This window comes from Caretta caretta, chromosome 5 (assembly GCF_965140235.1).
Source record: "Caretta caretta isolate rCarCar2 chromosome 5, rCarCar1.hap1, whole genome shotgun sequence".
Taxonomy (NCBI): domain Eukaryota; kingdom Metazoa; phylum Chordata; order Testudines; family Cheloniidae; genus Caretta; species Caretta caretta.
Genome location: NC_134210.1, coordinates 102,429,511 through 102,447,562, shown reverse-complemented (window position 1 = coordinate 102,447,562; position 18,052 = coordinate 102,429,511). Strand labels below are relative to the sequence as shown.

The window sequence follows — 18,052 nt, the reverse complement described above, 5'->3', positions numbered from 1 at the left end:
GTACTTAAATTTTCAGAAAGCCTTTGACAAGGTCCCTCACTAAAGGCTCTTAAACAAAGTAAGCTGTCATGGGATAAGAGGGAAATCATGGATTGGTAACTGGTTAAAAGATAGGAAACAAAAGGTAGGAATAAATGGTTAGTTTTCAGAATGGAGAGTGGTAAACAGTGGGGTCCCCAGGGGATCTGTACTGGGACCAGTCCTATTCAGCATATTCATAAATGATCTGGGGAAAAGGGGTAAACAGTGAGGTGGCAAAATTTGCAGATATAAAATTACTCAAGATAGTTAAGTCCCAAGCAGACAGCGAAGAGCTACAAAAGGATCTCTCAGAACTGGGTTACTGGGCAACAAAATGGCAGATGAAATTCAATGTTTTTAAATGCAAAGTAATGCACATTGGAAAATATAATCCCAACTATACATATAAAATGATGGGGTCTAAATTAGCTGTTACCACTCAAGAAAGAGATCTTGGAGTCATTGTGGATAGTTCTCTGAAAACATCCACTCAATGTGCCGCGGCAGTCAAAAAAGCAAACAGAATGTTGGAAAATCATTAAGAAAGGGATAGATAATAAGACAGAAAATATCATATTGCCTCTATATAAATCCATGGCATGCCCACATCTTGAATACCGCGTGCAGATATGGTTGCCCCATCTCAAAAAAGATATACTAGAATTGGAAAAGATTCAGAAAAGGGAAACAAAAATTATTAGAGGTATGGAGCATCCACCATATGAGGAGAGATTAATAAGACTGGGACTTTTCAGGTTGGAAAAGAGACGACTAAGGGGAATATGACAGAAGTCTACAAAATCATGACTGGTGTGGAGAAAGTAAATAAGGAAGTGTTATTTACTCCTTCTCATAACACAAGAAATTAATAGGCAGCAGGTTTAAAACAAACAAAAGGAAGTATTTCTTCACACAATGCACAGTCAACCTGTGGAACTCCTTGCCAGAGACTGTTGTGAAGGCCGAGACTATAACAGCGTTCAAAAAAAAGAACTAGATAGGTTCAACAATGGCTATTAGCCAGGATAGGCAGGGATGGTGCCTCTAGCTTCCATTTTCCAGAAGCTGGGAAAGGGCGACAGAGGATGGATCACTTGATGATTACCTGTTCTGTTGATTCCCTCTGGGGTACCTGGTGTTGGCCACTGTCGGAAGACAGGATACTGGGCTAGATGGACCTTTGGTCTGACCCAGTATGGTCATTCCTATGTTCTTATGTTCCACTGAAATATTCAGATACTTTTCTACAATGAGGGCTATATGCCAAATTTAAAGTTTTGGTACTTGATGTCTGGAGTGTAGAACTGGTAAAGAAGTGGCAAGAATCTTTTTTATGATAAGGAAAGTATTTTTCCATTCTCTTACTACCAAAAAAAGATGGATGATCTGGTTTTTACTCAAACATTTACAACACATTTAAACTTCAGGCACAGACCAAACTAAATACCTGACCATTTCAGAGACATATCAGCAACTACGATGGGTTCTGAGAATGGGAATGCTTATACTACCTTAACTATAGCTGTCATGTCCTGCTCCCATTGTGCAAAAAGGCACATAAATTTGATACTGTTAGATAAAGTGTACCAACAAATTTACTACAACAAAACAAAATCCGCTGCAGCAGTCAAGAAAAAAAAAAACAACACAACTCAGCCAGCCTGCCACCTACCAAAAAAAAAAAAAAAAAAAATCCTTTCCAACCTCTCCTCATTCAGGGCAGCATACCCTCAGCCCTCTCCAAAAACCTATATAATATGTCTTTGCAGCTTGCCCGAAAGATACAAAGTGAGGGTATTTCAAACCAAGCAGCCATACAATGGATAAGATGAAGCAGTTGTTCAAGGTTCCTAACGCACTCTTCTGATCCTTGCACAAGGACTAGTCACAGTCATATTCCTTGCACTCCAAGCTTAAAACCTGTGTGGAGCTAGAACCATTAGCCACCCCAAAGGCAGTGAATGGGGGAGAATGGGATCACGCCCCCCTCTTCCGAACTTCTACCAGCCAACATTGTTGACTAGCTGTGAAGAATGCATGTCACACCCTTCATGTCTTCCCATTCACATTGGGGAGTTCCCAAGGCACAATGCCTCTCTGAGGTTCTCTAAGGTCCTGCTGGGGTCATGTGACTACTCAGCACCTTCAAGACAGGCCAGAGCCTTAAAGACATGGTTTGAATCCAAAGAACACTATACTTTAGCCTTGAGGTAGACACAGTCTGTTAATGCACTGCTAAGAGATCCACATTCAAACCCTGGATTAATTCAGGAAAAAGAATAGCTATGTGATCTCCTGTAGGTCCCCATTTGTATACATCCCTAAGCCATACAATCCGGCACAAATAGCAATCTCTGATCCTGGAAGAAGCAGGGTTAGAAGAGAAGAAGCAGTTACAGATGAAGGCTGAGGGGCACCATCAGTCATATATGAAAGTGCGTGTGGCACTGGCCCATAGGATTCCTGGCTCATGTCATAGCTATATCCCCTTCCATAAGAACAAAAGTTAAATTGTACTAAGCTTTGTGTATCATATATATTTTCTGAAAATGCTGTTACACTACAATAACCGTACACAATGAAACAGGTAAGGCCGTTCCAAGTTAAGGTAAAAACGATGCTAGTGACTAGGGACTCAATCCAGCAAATTGCACACTTAATTGAAGCAAAAGCTTGACTGTTTTGATGGATCAGGGCCTGAAAAGAGAGTTTCAAAAGTAGTACAGAGAGTGTACCTTTAGGCCTGTTCTTAATCATTAGTAAGATACTTTTTGCCATTACAAATGTGTCATATTATGCAAAGTACTACAGATACTAAGTAGATCTTTGAGCAGCATCATAACTCTTAGTTGACAGGGCAGTTCTGTCTTAGAAGCTTATTTACAGCATACTGAAGTACCTCTAAACATCCTTCAAGGCAGTTAAGATGCAATCATGCAGAATCATGCCAGATATTGTCCTCTGCAGGGTATTCCTAGGTAAGACCTTCCCCATCTCTGCACAATTTTCTAGTTTTGCTTAGGGTACTGTAATCACACTACCTTGCCCACCAAAACTGGGCTATTTGAATTTGATCATTTTGTCTCTCAGAAAACAAAGCTTGGAACAAAGCAAATCCTGGAACTGCATCACAAAAGAGGAGTTATGACACTCTGGATAAAACTAAGTTACCTACACTGTAATGGTCTCTTCTAAGCAAAACATTAGAGTCCAAATCATTTTATTGTAGACATCTCACCCACTTACTAGCCGCCCTTTCTAGCACACTGCTGCTAAACATTTCATATTCTATAAAAGTTCATCTCAATCATCCTCCCTCAGAAATTTGTAAAGCTTGAGCACGTTCCTGAAACAAATGTCATTAGATCCTGCTTCCCATTTCTATTTCCTTAGGCCTTTACCTTTTCAGTAATTGGAACATAGGCACTGCCATTCCAGATTGGACAAATGGAACATCTAGTCTGACAGTGACCAATATGAGAGGTTTAAGAAGAAGGTGCAAACCCCTATAAAATGGGCAACTGTATAACCACCACTGTCCCAAAGGGGAATTTTTTTCTTAACCCTAGGTAGGCCCTGCAGACACCTGCCTATCACGCTGACCAATACTGTCACATTGTTTCCTTGTACTCCCCTGTATGTTGGTCTGTCTGCACCTATTGTCTCTTGTCTTAGATTGTAAGCTCTCGGGGCAAGGGACAACTTTTATTATGTATTTGTACAGAACCTAGCACAACTGGGTCCTGGTCCATGACTGGGGGTTGTTGGTGCTACAGTAACACAAATAATTAAATATTAATAATTAAGTATGAAGGTTGATATGCTATTATAACAGACACTCCTGGGTCCTCACCACTTTTTAGTCAGGACACTTTTATTTAAGAGCCTAAATATGAGCATAAGGACCTCATTTTTGGTATTTTTTAAAATCTTTGTTTTGGCTTGCTTGCTTGTGCCCTTTACTTCCTGGTAGATCAGCCAACTCACATTACATTGGACAAACTTCCTGTTTTTTATTTGGCTATTTGTTCTTTGATTTCCATCCTGGCCCTCCTAATTTCCATTTTACATTTCATCTGTTAAACCTTGTTCCTTTTTATTGGAATCACTTGGGATGGATGCCCACTTATTGGAAGATATACTTGAGTTCTTGGCACTTAAGTATCCCCCTCCTCTGCCCCTGGATTCCAGCTGTCTTTTTTCCCCTTTGTTTATAATTCTGAATACTTCTTGTGATTGATAATCTTTGCTAAAATAGCCTCCATGTTGATTCTAAGGATTTTAGTTTCACAACCTGAGTCCTTTTGGTCCTGATCCAGCAAAGCACTTGAGCACATGTTTAACTTTAAAGTAAACTTTAGAATCACCCTTTAGTTTGATGTCTCTATATTAGTTTTCACTATGGCCCCTCTCAAAAGAATGATTTTAATTATGACCATTATGAGCCACAATTGCAAGAGAGACCAGAGCAAGTGTCCACAAATACAACACTGAAGCATGTGTGGTTTAAGTCTCATGTATCCCTCTTTACCTGTATTCACGCTCCTGGAGTATTTCAACAGGATCCAGTCCTTGTGGCTTCTGGATGGGGCTGATACGGTTCTGTTTTTGCTGCAGCTGGACGATAGGTGAAGGCTGTCCAGGGGTTTGCTGTGGTACAGAAGGACCAGGCATGGCTGCAGAAGGCTGAGCAGCAGGAGGGGCAGGTGAAGGCCTTCCACTAGGAGGTGGTACAGCAAGCTTTTGTGGGGTACTGGCAACATTCATATCTGGGCCTTGACCTGCAAAACAAGTAATGTGGCCATGTGAAAAACAGAGCAGCTTTATTTTGAACATAAAAACCTGCAGCTAGGCACCTGAGGCAAACTTTCAAAGTTAACAAAAATACACACTGAGATTGGTTTCAATTCCCATAGAGGAACAATATCCCGTAGTATATATAGAATATACAGAAAGTAATCCAAAAATAGTAATGGCAACTGAGAGTTTATTAGGGCTATATTTTCATTTAATTTGGGGGGGGGGGTGGTTTAAGAGTAGTGTTTGTATCAACAAGAGACTTCTAGCACTGGGTAGATCTAGGCAGAGGGTCAAACTCTGCTCTCTTATGTGGGCACTGTCCCCATGTAGAATATGAAAATACACCCAGGAGCAGAATTTGGCCAGCTCCAAGAGCAAGCTTCTTTCCACAGCTCTGCCAGAAAAAAAGTTAGCAGTATTCATTTTATTAAAACATCCACTTTTATATACTCTACAATATCTTAATATACTTGTAAAATTACATTTTTTAAAAAAACACACACTACCCCAGATTAAGATAGTAATATTAGTAAATATTTCAAGTATTTGGTACTTGGTTTTTCTTCTGAACTGTAGCACTCTCCTTATTTCAAAAGTTTAATGCATCACTTAACATGAAAGTAGCATCTAATAGAGATAGATAGGGAGTTGCAGTTTATGGGCCACTGTGCATGGACGAATAGTTACTGATTTGATGGAGATGTGGGGGAGAGACATTGAAAACAACAGACATCTGCAACAATAAAGCTGTCACTGTATTTTTTGAAGGGGTGCGGAGGTTGGTGTATAATAATTCAATTGATGAAACACAATCTCAGAATCTGTCCTCAATCCCAGGATCAGTTTTCTTCAGATCCAGGATCCGAAACCCATCTGGAGAAAATGGCTCATCTTCAGGGCTCAGTTTGTTGGAGCACTCAAAGGAATGTAACGCTACAATGGATTAGACAGTGGTATTTCGTATCTTTTTTGAAGAGAGCGATAAATGTCATCTGACGACATTTCTTTTTAGGATAGTGAACCATCATTTAGTCCCCATTTTCTCCAAGATTTAATTCTCTTTAAGTACTGACACAGAATAAGGACCTTTTTAATAGGATAAATCTGTATCATATCAGTGTCTGCATTAAAAAAAAAAATTAATCTTTGAACAAAAATGTTCCAGACAAAGGAACATTTACTATTAAACTGATATTCTTAATTCGTCCTATCACCTTGCTTCTTTTACTCCAAGTTCAAGTTTCAAAAAACCAACAACCGTTTTTAAATGTATTCCCAGAATATCGGATTATAAAGCAGATTATCTAGAAGAACAATGTAACATTGTTCTCTAATCCTTGAAGACTAACTTCTACTTTAAAATTTAGTATATTTTTTTAAAAAGCAAGCCTAATTTTATCCATTGTGTGAAAACTTTTGTTTACAGTAGCCAGAAAAATGGTCAGAACAGCTTGCTGCAATTAAACATGCTCAGAATGTAACTACCTATTTATTAGGTTTTATGCTTGTCCCTCAAACAGCTTATATATTTCATTCTGATTGTAGAGAGGGGTTTCATGTTCAGGCTGCCTAACAGCAACAATAATTTCATCTGCCCAAGTCATTCACGGTCTGATCATTTGTAGGACACTCCTTCATATTTATGTGTGAGGCAAAGTAAAGGTTATGCTATTTCTTCTTTATGCCTTTTTATCTCCCCACTTCCTTTCCTGTCCCTACTCCCAAAGCCCTGCCTACAGAGTTTAACCTTAACTGTGTAGTACAAAATTATTGTTGTATTCTCCTCTACCTTCTGCCCAAGGTTTAGGGGTCATAGCAGCTGCATGTCCTGGCACTCCTGAAGCAGGTCCTGGCCCAGTTGTGGGACCAGTAATTGAATGCACCCCAATACCTGCAACTCGACAGAGAAAAGAAACATATTAAAATACGCAGCATTCCTATGCTCCACTTCTATGCTCCAGAAATCACTCCACTTTCTGGCACACAAGTCTATATATACAAATACAGCCCACAAGTCTATATATGCAATTAAATACAGATTTAAGTGGATTTCTGCTGTGTGAAAAAGAAATGTAATGAAGTGCATTTAAATCAAATCTACTAAAAAAAAGACTGGAAGACAAAGCCATGTGCATAGAAATAAAGTGACCAGCAGTGTTATTAAAATTGTTATTAACAAGAAAAATAGAATCATTTTAACCCCCGATTTTTAACTAAAGAAAAGTGATTTGGGATCAGTTTTACTTGACTAGCACTTAAGGCAAACACAAACATATTTCATCCACAGATAGTTCATGGAAATCTTTAACTCTTTAAAAAAACTGCATATTTTGAAATCTGTTCTTGCTGCTTATTCCCTGCGTAAAATCATAATCCTCTGTTTGGTAGATACTCTGATGTCACCAACAGAGGATTACTTCTTAAGGTGGGTAATAAACAGCAGGAGGAGATTAAGTGTTAAAAACAAAGATTAAGTTTTCATAGCCCCTAGTAACAAGAGAGAGAGAGATACAAAAGCAATAGATAAATGATATTTAAAACGGTCTCTAAATAATTTGGTATTTTCTTTTTCATAAGGCATCATCAAGTCTTAAGGGCTTCTAAACCCAAAAAGTGATGTATAGCTAAAAATACATACAGGTTACTTCCATAAGGATACAGCTATTATGAAAAAATGTGCATAAACTTGGATGGATAAACTTTTTTCCCAGGGGACGAGGATGGGAAGGGTGGTCATGATGGACCATCACCACACATTTTTCCTGTATGTGAATTACAGACAAAACAAAAGAGCCCACACCCCAAACTTGAGGAGTTTTAAGCAAAGACCTGTTCAGAAAATGCAAAGGGTGTTTAAAGGTTCACAGTTTAAGAAACAAAAAGCATGCTTCTGTCTAAGAAGTGTTTACCTACTATGTTGCTTGTAACATCTAAGATCACTATGACAGAAAAAAAGAAAAAAATGTTTATATTTTTCAGTTTACTTAGTGCATTTCTCAGTACTCTGCATATGGCCAGTTTCACTGTTTCCCTTACACAGTCAATTTCTCCTGTTTTTTGTTAGTCAGTGTTTATGTACAGGGTGGGATATAAGCACTTAAAAGAGAATAGTAAAAATGTGATGATTTTTTACCACCACAAAAGGTAGAGGGTACCCAGGGCAGCTGAAGTACATAAAAATACTTTTGTCTCAATTTTTTTTAATTGACTGGATTTCAAGTTTACAGTGTGTTTTTAATGCAGTGGTTTTATGCCACTCTTAGTCCAACTTATATAAAGCTGAAGCTCGTTGTTCATACTGAGGCCAAAATCTGGCCCTCACATGCATGCACACACCACCACTGATGCTGAAAGTTTTGCATTGGTGTAACTGATGGCAGAATATGACCCATGCTTCATAGCCCACATTTACTTACCAGGTGGTCTGCTGTAGTTAGCAGAAGCCTGTTGCTGTTGAATCCCAGGCAATGTCCTCTTCCCTTGAACAGCAAGTTGCAGATTTTCAGGTAAAGGCTGGCCTCTAGCTAACATTTTGTAAGCTAGAATCTGAGCCCGAAGCTGGTGCAGCTGGACAGGGCTAAAAGGTGAAGGACCTCTGTTGGGTTGGCTCATGACCTGTGGATCTCCTGGTATCATGGGTCCTGGTTGACTTGGTGGCATGTGGGGTGGAGTTGGGCCCCCTCCAGACATTGGACTGGACACATGTTCTGGTGCTCCCAAAGGAGATGGGTGAGGAGACATATAACCTGGAATAGTCAGGAGGATCACAAATTTACTTTCGCAATTAACTAAGTCTTATGAGCCACAGAACGTCTCTTATGAAGACCCAAATCATACACATTTTCTCATTAGTTATTATAGCAATAATATTTTTTGTGAAGACAGAAATGGTGATCTGGAGTTCCTTGGAACAACTAGAAGGCTACCAGAACTAATCTTGCACCAGGTATCATGGTTCTTTTCAAATAATAACTCCCACGTTTTTTGGGTAAGGCATCTAAAACCAAACTGTCCCTCTTAAACCCAGTGCCTCCAAACAGCTTGGGAACCCCAACCACATGATGGGGCACTGGCTCACTGAAGAGGTGGGGGAAATTTTCATCTGGCAGATTTTTGCAGTTTGCCTACTACACAGTTTATCCAGATTGTAAGTTTATTTATTTTGATGTATACATATCTCCCCTGAAAAGAAGCACTTGCCCATTACTCTAGGCATTCCTTGACAATATCTTCGAAATAAAGCTATAAAAAAAGACAGTTCTTAAGTCACCCTTCAGTAATTAGCTACAATTGCGCCACCTTATACTGATTAGTGGCTGAAGTTTGACTAAATAATACTCAATATCCTTCACTATCTGGACATTGGAGAAATTGTAAGAGCCATTTCTGAACATAAACATTTTTTGAAAAAGCCAGTGGAGGTGTTGGTGCTCTGTGAAAGTTCTGGTAAATAAAAGCACAGCGCTAGGGAAAAGGTGCAGATCTTGTGTATTTTATTCCCACCTGAGTTTATCAGTGTGAATTTTGATTGCATCGTACAAGTATTATTTATTTTCATCTCTCTGCAAAGTGGAAAAGTATCACTAAACCCCAGCTTTCCTATATGTAAAACAATGGGTGGCAGAGTTTGTTTGATTTCATTGGAGTGAAGCACTTACCCTGCTTATGCTCTTTTGAAAATCTCACTAGGCTCCCCTCTGCATCTTTAGGCACCTAAATACCTTTGAAAATATGGCCCATGATGACCAGAAACAATTTGCCAATTCTCTAACTACCGTTAATACTTGGTGTAATAGGGTGAGTTGCCAATGGGCAGGAATGCCTGGGGCTAGGCCAGCCCAGATTACAAAATGCCACATGAAAGGAATCTGGTGATTACAATATAAAAGGCAGCAGAGGAGGGGAGGAGAAAGACTGTCAGAAGCAAGCAGTCTGGCAGTGAGTTGGGGAAGCTCAGGATAGGAGGCTGTGTGGAGCTGGTGGAAGCAGCAGCTGTGAGGAGCATGTCTGGCACTTGCAGAACCCTAGCCAGGCAAAGCCTGTGACTGGGAGTTTAAGAAGGGAAGACAAACAACATGGTTGTTTTGAACTCCTGAGTTCTATTTTTGACAAACTCTCTTGCCACCCTGAGGAGAACTGGTGAAGAGTGAATCAAAGGATTTGAGCTTAGAAGGTCAATGGAGAGTGAGTTCTTAAAGGGACCTGGAGGAAAGGGAAGTAAAGATGGGATGACCCCAGGAGGGGGTGCTCAGGAGGCAGTAAGTAGTCAAACTGCTACACTTCCTTCGTTTAATAAATTGGTTACTTGTAAATACAAATCAGGTTTTGCTAAACTTATTTTTTTCTTATGTATCAGTACATTTAAAGAACACAACAATTTTAAAATGCTGATATTGTACATTTTAAATGAATTCCAAATTTCTGTCCAAATGCAACTTGACACAAACCCTGAGGAAAAAAATATTCTAGTAAATAAAAAGCTTCATTCACCATTTAAAAACATAAAAACTAAGACCGGGGTAGTCAACCCATAGCACGCATGCCGAAGTCAGCACATGAGCGGATTTTCAGCGGCACTCACACTGCCCAGGTCCTGGCCACTGGTCCAGGGGGCTCCGCTGCCGGCCCGGGGTCCCAGCCACCAGCCCCCTGCCAGTCAGGGTTCTGTCTGCCGGCCCCGGGTCCCAGCCACCAGACCAGGTGGCTCTGCAGCCACCCCCAGCTGTGGCCCACTGCCTCCAGCCTGGGACAGTGAGGGGTGCAGACAGGGGCAAGAGGGGGCCCAGCTCAGCACCCCCACCTTAAAAATTGTTCCAGAGCCACTGTACTGGGATATTTTTAAGTCCTGATTTGCTGCTTACATCACTATCACGCCATGTGGAACAACGCACTGCGTTTGACGTTGAGATTAGAATGTACATCCAAGAACTGGAATCAGAATTTTCTGACAGATTTCAAAATTTCCAGCGATTTGGCCCAATGCTTTCTTTTCTAATTAAACCTGAAAAGTTCAATGAAAGCGACTTGGATTTGTCTGTATTTCAGTGGATGGGTGTTGAAGATTTCAAAATGAAGCTCATTCAATTAAAAAGTTCAGAATTGTAGGCATCAAAGTTTGGAGATCTGCGGAGTACACTTGAAGCTACCAAGAGAGATCATGGGGCCTCTATTCTGACCTGCCGGACGTCCCTGCCAGTGAAATTTAACTGTTTGAAGAAAATTACGTTTGCAATGCTTTCAGCATTTGGATCCACATACTTGTGTGAACAGGTATTTTCACACATGAAATCTGTCCTCTGTCCCTCTTGCAGCCAGCTAACAACTGATCACTCAGAAGCCTGTGTGCAGCTTAAAGTATGCAAATACGTGCCAGACACTGGAAACTCAGCAAGGAAAACCAAGGGCAAGGATCACACTAAACCGATAAGATCTGCATTTTAACTTAATTTTAAATGAAGCTTCTTAAACATTTAAAAAACCTTATTTACAACAATCGAGTTATATATTATAGACTTATAGAAAGAGACCCTCTAAAAACATTAAAATGTATTACTGGCACGCGAAACCTTAAACTAGAGTGAATAAATAAAGACTTGGCACACCACTTCTGAAAGGTTGCCAACCCCTGAACTAAGACTCTGAATAAATGCATATTAAAATTTGTTTAAATAACTATATATGGCTGTAGATTATCCTGCTGCTTATCAAAAAGAAGTAACAAATTTAACGTAAAGGCTATAGATGGTTGCAAATCAAGCTCTTTTAATAGTTATACCAATGAGAATGAACCATTCTTTAGGAAAATCACTGAAGTACAAATGTGCAAAACAAGATTAAAAAAAAAAAAATCAATGATTTCCTGCTTGCCGATTTAAATCACCACTTTAAAATCAATGCACCCTACCTGTATCCGATTAACAACAACGTAGTAATACAAATAAATGTAATAGACCAGAGAGATGGACTTTGAGGAAAGTCTGGATGAACTGAGTACATAGCTTATCTAGATTACAAGATACAACGGATATGTGCAGATATGTGAAAGGTGCCAATGCCGAAGGAAGGAAGGAATTCAGTATGGGCTGAGGCTGTGTCTATATTGAGTTCTTTCTTAAAGTTTCCCATTGTCATTCTAACAACTGCGCAACTCCACTAGTTGTAGCAATGGTGGGTACGTTAGTGTACATTGGCGCAGGCATGGTTACCACTGTGTCATCCACATAACATGGTGATGAAAATGCTTCTGGGCCACTGACACTAGTCCTCCCATCCTGGCTATCTCTGATGGGACTGCATCAGTGCTACAGCAATGGCAGACTTTTACAAAAAAAGCTCACTGCAGATCAGGCTTAGGGTAAAGGGAGTGTTGCTCTAGGAAGTAATGTGATTACTCAAATAAAGGGTTAACTTTGAATGAATAACACTTCACCCACCACTGAAATGCAGCCACTTTGGTGCAGAAAACCGGTGTTTCACAATACACAACAATACTACCTAACAGCTTAGAACATGTGGTGCAGAATGCCTTAGGGCTTGGCTATACTTGTGAGTTAGAGTGCATTAAAGGAGCCGGGCAGGGGCGCACTAGCTCACTATCCGTCCACACTGGCAAGGCACGTAGAGCGCTCTGACTCCGTGGCTAGAGCACTCCTGATGCTCCACCTCGGCGAATGGAATAACGTTTGGTGTGCCCCCGCTGGAGCACCATGGCACCAGTGTGAACACCCTGGTCTGTTAGTGCACTCTGATCGGCCTCCAGAAGTGTCCCACAATGCCTGTTGTAACCATTCTGGTCATCACTTTGAACGCTACTGCCCCGCCCTCAGGTGACCAACCGTCAGACCCGCCCTTTAAATTCTCTGGGATTTTGAAAATCCCCTTCCCGGTTGCTCAGCCAGGCGTGGAGTGTTCTCAGCGAATCTTTCCAGATGACCATGCCTCCACGTGCCAGGCGATCCCCAGCAGGGAGCAATGACGAGGTGCTGGACTTCATCAGTGTTTGGGGGGAGGAACCTGTCCAGTCCCAGCTGCGCTCCAGCCGTAGGAATTATGATACCTTCGGGCAGATATCAAGGAACATAATGGAAAGGGGCCATGACTGCGACACACTGCAGTGCAGGGTTAAAGTGAAGGAGCTGCTGAATACCTACCACAAAGCCCAAGAGGCAAACTGCCCCTCCGGTGCTGCCCCCGTGACCTGCCGTTTCTATAAAGAGCTGGATGCGATACTTGGGGGCGACCCCACCTCCACTCAAAGTACCACCATGGATACTTCAGAGCCCAGTTCAACAAGGCAGGAGGAGGAGGAGGAACAGCAATGCGGGAGCGAGGGTGCTGAGGCAGAGGAAGACACCCAGAAATCCCTAGATGCATGCAGCCAGGAGCTGTTCTCAAGCCAGGAGGAAGGTAGCCAGTCGCTGCGGCCGGTGCTTGGGGAAGGACAAATACCAGGAGAGGTTCCCGGTAAGCGGCTTTTATTTTGGGAAGGAAGTTATTCAGTGTGGGCTCTTGGGGTGAGGAGGGCTAGGGTTGAATGCATGCCTAGATGCGGAATAGGGCGTTGATGTGCTCTCTCACATTGAGGTAATCGGCCTCAGTGATCTCTTCAAAGGTCTCATCCAGAACTTTCACAGGTTTCCTGGGAGAGTCACTGTGGTCCTTGTCCCAGTAAAGCTAACTTGTCCACCCCACTGTGCCGTGAGGGGCGGGGGGACCATTGCTGCACACAGGCAAGCTGCATATGGGACAGGGCGGAAGTCGCATGGCGGTAGAAGACCCTCCCTTGCTTCCCTGGTCATCCTCAGCAGTGAGATATCTTCCAGGACCAACTCCTGTGGAAAATGTGAGAACAGTGTTCAGTATAGGAGCCCCCTGCTGCTGTTGGCTCTCCCCAAGGCACAGATCCCCAGAGGACAGTACAGCTGTGAAACAATCAGTCACGCTTGACCCTGTGCTTACTCACCATTTTGGGGCTCCTGTGGGTTATGAGCGCTCACTTTGGGACGGGCAAATTATGCTGTTGTGTAGACTGTGCTTGCCCTTAAGTATGGGGGAATCATTGCTCTGTCTGGCGTGAACAACGCTGCCTCTGTTAAGTGTTCCATTTTGCCTTTCCAGCTGCAACCTTGAGATCTCAGCCGTCCATGTTATCACCGGCCGAAAGACTCCGAAGAATCAGAAAGAGGCCACATAGAGGCAAGGAAGACATGTTGCATGAAGTAATCCAGCATTCACGTAATGAAAATCAAAAAGCGCAGGAGTGGTGGGACAGTGAAAGGAGGATCCGCCAGCCGAACGAGGAGCGCCGGCACAAAAGCGCGGTGCTCCGGCAGCGAAGCACGGATCGGCTGATAACCACAGTGGAGCGCCGAGCGGACTTGATCCAGGTGCTCGTAGCCATGCAGGTGGAGCACTACCGCGCTCCCCCCCCCCCCCCCCGCAGCCCTTGTCCCAAAACTCTTTCCCCTTGTGCCCCCATATCACCTCCCACCCGCTTTCCCCAACATCCGGCTTTTTACCACCACCCGCTGCCTCCAACACCTGTAGCTTCACCACCCAGCCCTGAAAATTACGACCCTTACCCACTGCACTCAACCCCCATCACTATGCACTGTAGCCATCCTGAAGTGCAGCACTCATTGCACAGCACTCCAGCCAGGAAGGCTGAGTATGATAACAGGACATATGCAAATCTGTGATTGTACCGTTCCCCACCCCACCCCCTTGACCTGTCTGTTTCCCAAGCAGTTGTGTTTCTTTTCAATAAATGGATTTTTTGCCTTTAAAAATATTCTTTATTATTGCATGCAGTAAAAGATACCTTAGCCCAGAAAAGAAACAGCACTGCAAGTCAGCGCAGCAAACACAGATTCCTACTAACATTGGAACCACTGCACTTCACTCCCGTGCAAGGCACCAGACATTACTGGTGGCTTTCAGCTTCAAATTGCTCCCTCAAGGCATCCCTAATCCTTTTAGCCCCGCGCTGGGCCCCTCTAATAGCCCTGCTCTCTGGCTGTTCAAATTCAGCCTCCAGATGTTGAACCTCCGAGTTCCATGCCTGAGTGAATCGTTCACCCTTCCCTTCACAAATGTTACGGAGGGTACAGCACGCGGATATAACGGCGGGGATGCTGTCATCGGCCAGGTCCAGCTTCCCATACAGAGACCACCAGCGGCCCTTTAAACGGCCAAAAGCACACTCCACAGTCATTCTGCACTGGCTCAGCCTGTTGTTGAACTGCTCCTTGCTGCTGTCAAGGCTCTTTGTGTAGGGTTTCATGAGCCACGGCATTAAAGGGTAAGCAGGGTCTCCAAGGATCACAATGGGCATTTCAACTTCCCCTACGGTGATCTTCTGGTCTGGGAAAAAAGTCCCGGCTTGCAGCTTCCTGAACAGGCCAGTGTTCTGAACGATGCATGTGTCACGCACCTTTCCAGGTCAGCCAGCGTTCATGTCAATGAAACGCCCACCATGATCCACAAGCGCCTGGAGAACCACAGAGAAATACCCCTTCCGATTAATGTACTCAGAGGCTAGGTGGGCTGGTACCAGAATTGGAATATGCGTGCCATCTATCGCCCCTCTGCAGTTAGGGAAACCCATTTGTGCAAAGCCATCCACAATGTCATGCATGTTACCCAGAGTCACGGTTCTTCTGAGCAGGATGTGACTAATGGCCCTGCAAACTTGCATCAATGTTCGACTTTCCCACTCCAAACTGGTTAGCGACTGATCGGTAGCTGTCTGGAGTTGCCAGCTTCCAGATTGCAATAGCCACTCACTTCTCCACCGGCAGGGCAGCTCTCAATCTCGTGTCCTTGCGCCGCAGGGTGGATCATAAGGAGTAACTCGACTACCAAACGTGATGTGGTGGTGAGACTCGTCAGCATACTCCTCAGCAGTTCGGGCTCCATTCCCGCAGACCGAAAGGGAAGACAGAGTGCGCAGTACAAAAAACATTGAAAGATGGCGCCAAATGTGGACGGAAGCACAGGGATTGCTGGGATGCGAACCAATGCATCACGAGCCATTGGGACAGGACCCAGAATGCCCCCCACCCCCTTCCCACAAGCCACGGCGCCAGAATGGGAAGAGGTGCTCTGTGGGACAGCTGCCCATAATGCACCACTCCCAATGCTGCTGCAAGTGCTGCAAATGTGGCCACGCCAGTGCGCTTGCAGCTGTCAGTGTGGACAGACTGCAGCGCTTTCCCTACTGCGCTCTCCAAAGGCGGGTTTAACTGACAGAGCTCTACACCTGCAAGTGTAACCATGCCCTTAGCCAACTAAAGCTACAAGGAGAATTTTTGGTCAGCACCATATAAGTTTTCCCAACTGGAATGTGGCCAGGATACTGGTGCTAACACTGACTCTTGTGAAACTGCTGAAGGACAGGGGTGGAAGTCCCAAGAGTATGAGTCATTCAAAACTACGACTGGAGAAATACAATGTAGGGGATAATCTTACATTGGGAGGCAGATGGATAATGTGACCTAATAGCTCTTTTCCTATCTCTATATAAGAAATAAAAGGATCACAAAAGAAAAATGTAGCTAATTTAAGAATAGGGCAGGTGAATAACAATATTCTCTGAAGTGCAGGTAACTTGGTGAACTAAGTTGTTCTAAATCTACCCAAATTTAGGTTAACAAAAAGACCAGCACATTCTGTGTAGAGACTAAAAACGTAGATGCTAAGTCCTAGCACCTTAAAAACCCTTTGGTGCTTGTGACCTAGGCAGTCCTGTGCTGGCAGCAAACAGGGGCTAAACAGTTATAAATCTATTCCCAGGAACTTGCCTAGTCATGCCCAGACAGGTATGTTTCCCCTGTGATCACCATCTTCGGTATTTCACTGAAGGGGGCCATATGAGGTCTCAGCCAAAAGCTAAGAACTCGCTGGTTGTCGTGACTATTTCAGTATGTACACAAAATATTTAAAGACTTATGTAACATAAAATATTGTTACGAACCTGCTGGAGGTGGTTCTCAAAGCTAACTCAATCAAGAGTGGGAACAACTGACCTCTTTTGACCCACCCCAGTCAAGTGTTCATAATCTAGACAATGTATGAGCTTGGACCTTTACAAAGCACAAAAGAGCCCAAGACCAATACCTTGAACTGGGGAAAAGTCAAGGCAAATTTAAGTTAACAAAACACCCTTGTTATGAAGGACACATGGTGGTGTCCATTAAGAAGGTGATACTCTGCCAGCATGAGTGTCATGAAAAGTGGATCCTGGCTCTCTTGACTGTACAAGCACCGTATGGAGTGACCATTGGTTGAGAAATACCTTATTAGACAGGAAAGGAACTTGTTAATAAGTATAGGCTCTAGACTGCATTTTGTATTTATCTGTAACCATATGTTTCCAATCCTTATACTTCTATTTTCATCTTAAGAGCTGCCAAATAAACTTCTATTTGGGTTACGATAAACATGACTAAGTGCTGTGTGGTAAGGAGAGTGTTGAACTGATGTGAAGCTAGTGAACTGTAGGGCACTGCTTCCATGGAGGCAGCAAATCTGTGTGCTGTGTGGGTGTCCAGAAGATGAGGGACTGGGCAATCCAGCATAAAAAAGTGGGCTGTACAGACAGGCGGGAGGGACATGTGCACCAGGGCCAGAGCAGAACTCTAAGGGCTAACTAGCTCCATAAAACTTAGCCACAGGTTATCTGGGCTCTGACCCAAGGACTCACTTAGGAAGCCAAAGGGCTGGGGTGTGCAAACTGCTGGCCTGCACAGTGAAAGAGCGGGGCTTGCAGAGTCTGGAGTGGGGCCCTTATACTGTCAGCAGCTGGCATCTTTGGGCAAGTTCCTTCCAGTACGCACAGACATGGCTCCCTTGCACTATAAGCAAGCAGTAGTGATTCACCCTGTATCCCTTGGGTAATGTCAAAAGTGTCACAGTGCTTATGTTTGCACTTGAGTTATTTAATCAGCTGTGAGCAGGGCACTTGAGAAATATTCTCTTCTACTGGCCTAGCTTTCACTGACACCAGGATAATTTTGTATATGGTGTTCAAAATCCAAGGCATGCATAGTTTGGGTGTTTCAGTCCATTCTTTGCCTTTTGACTTCTCTCCCATCAAAAAACCACAATTATTTGAATCCTCTCGATGTCTTCAGGTTTCCCCTGACTCCTGAGGGGGAAGGGGTGGAGAAGAGGTAGGATTGGGATGACTTAATTTTGATTCTGTACATATCTCCGCTTAGCAGTTTAACAA

The 18,052-nt window shown here is 43.2% G+C and overlaps 1 protein-coding gene across 3 annotated transcripts in view; it reads right to left on the bottom strand.

Moving 5' to 3' along the window:
- SMARCA2 (SWI/SNF related BAF chromatin remodeling complex subunit ATPase 2) overlaps positions 1-18,052 on the bottom strand; it is a 187,193-nt gene that overhangs the window by 143,594 nt on the left and 25,547 nt on the right. For 2 of the 3 annotated variants that reach the window (XM_048849469.2, XM_048849470.2), the window contains exons 4-6: positions 8,238-8,567; positions 6,611-6,718; positions 4,553-4,802 (exon numbers count right to left, since the gene is read on the bottom strand). In XM_048849469.2, the coding sequence (XP_048705426.1) occupies positions 4,553-4,802; positions 6,611-6,718; positions 8,238-8,567 (688 nt within the window). The remainder of the gene's footprint in view (positions 1-4,552; positions 4,803-6,610; positions 6,719-8,237; positions 8,568-18,052) is intronic. The other variant, XM_048849471.2, reaches the window with a different exon arrangement.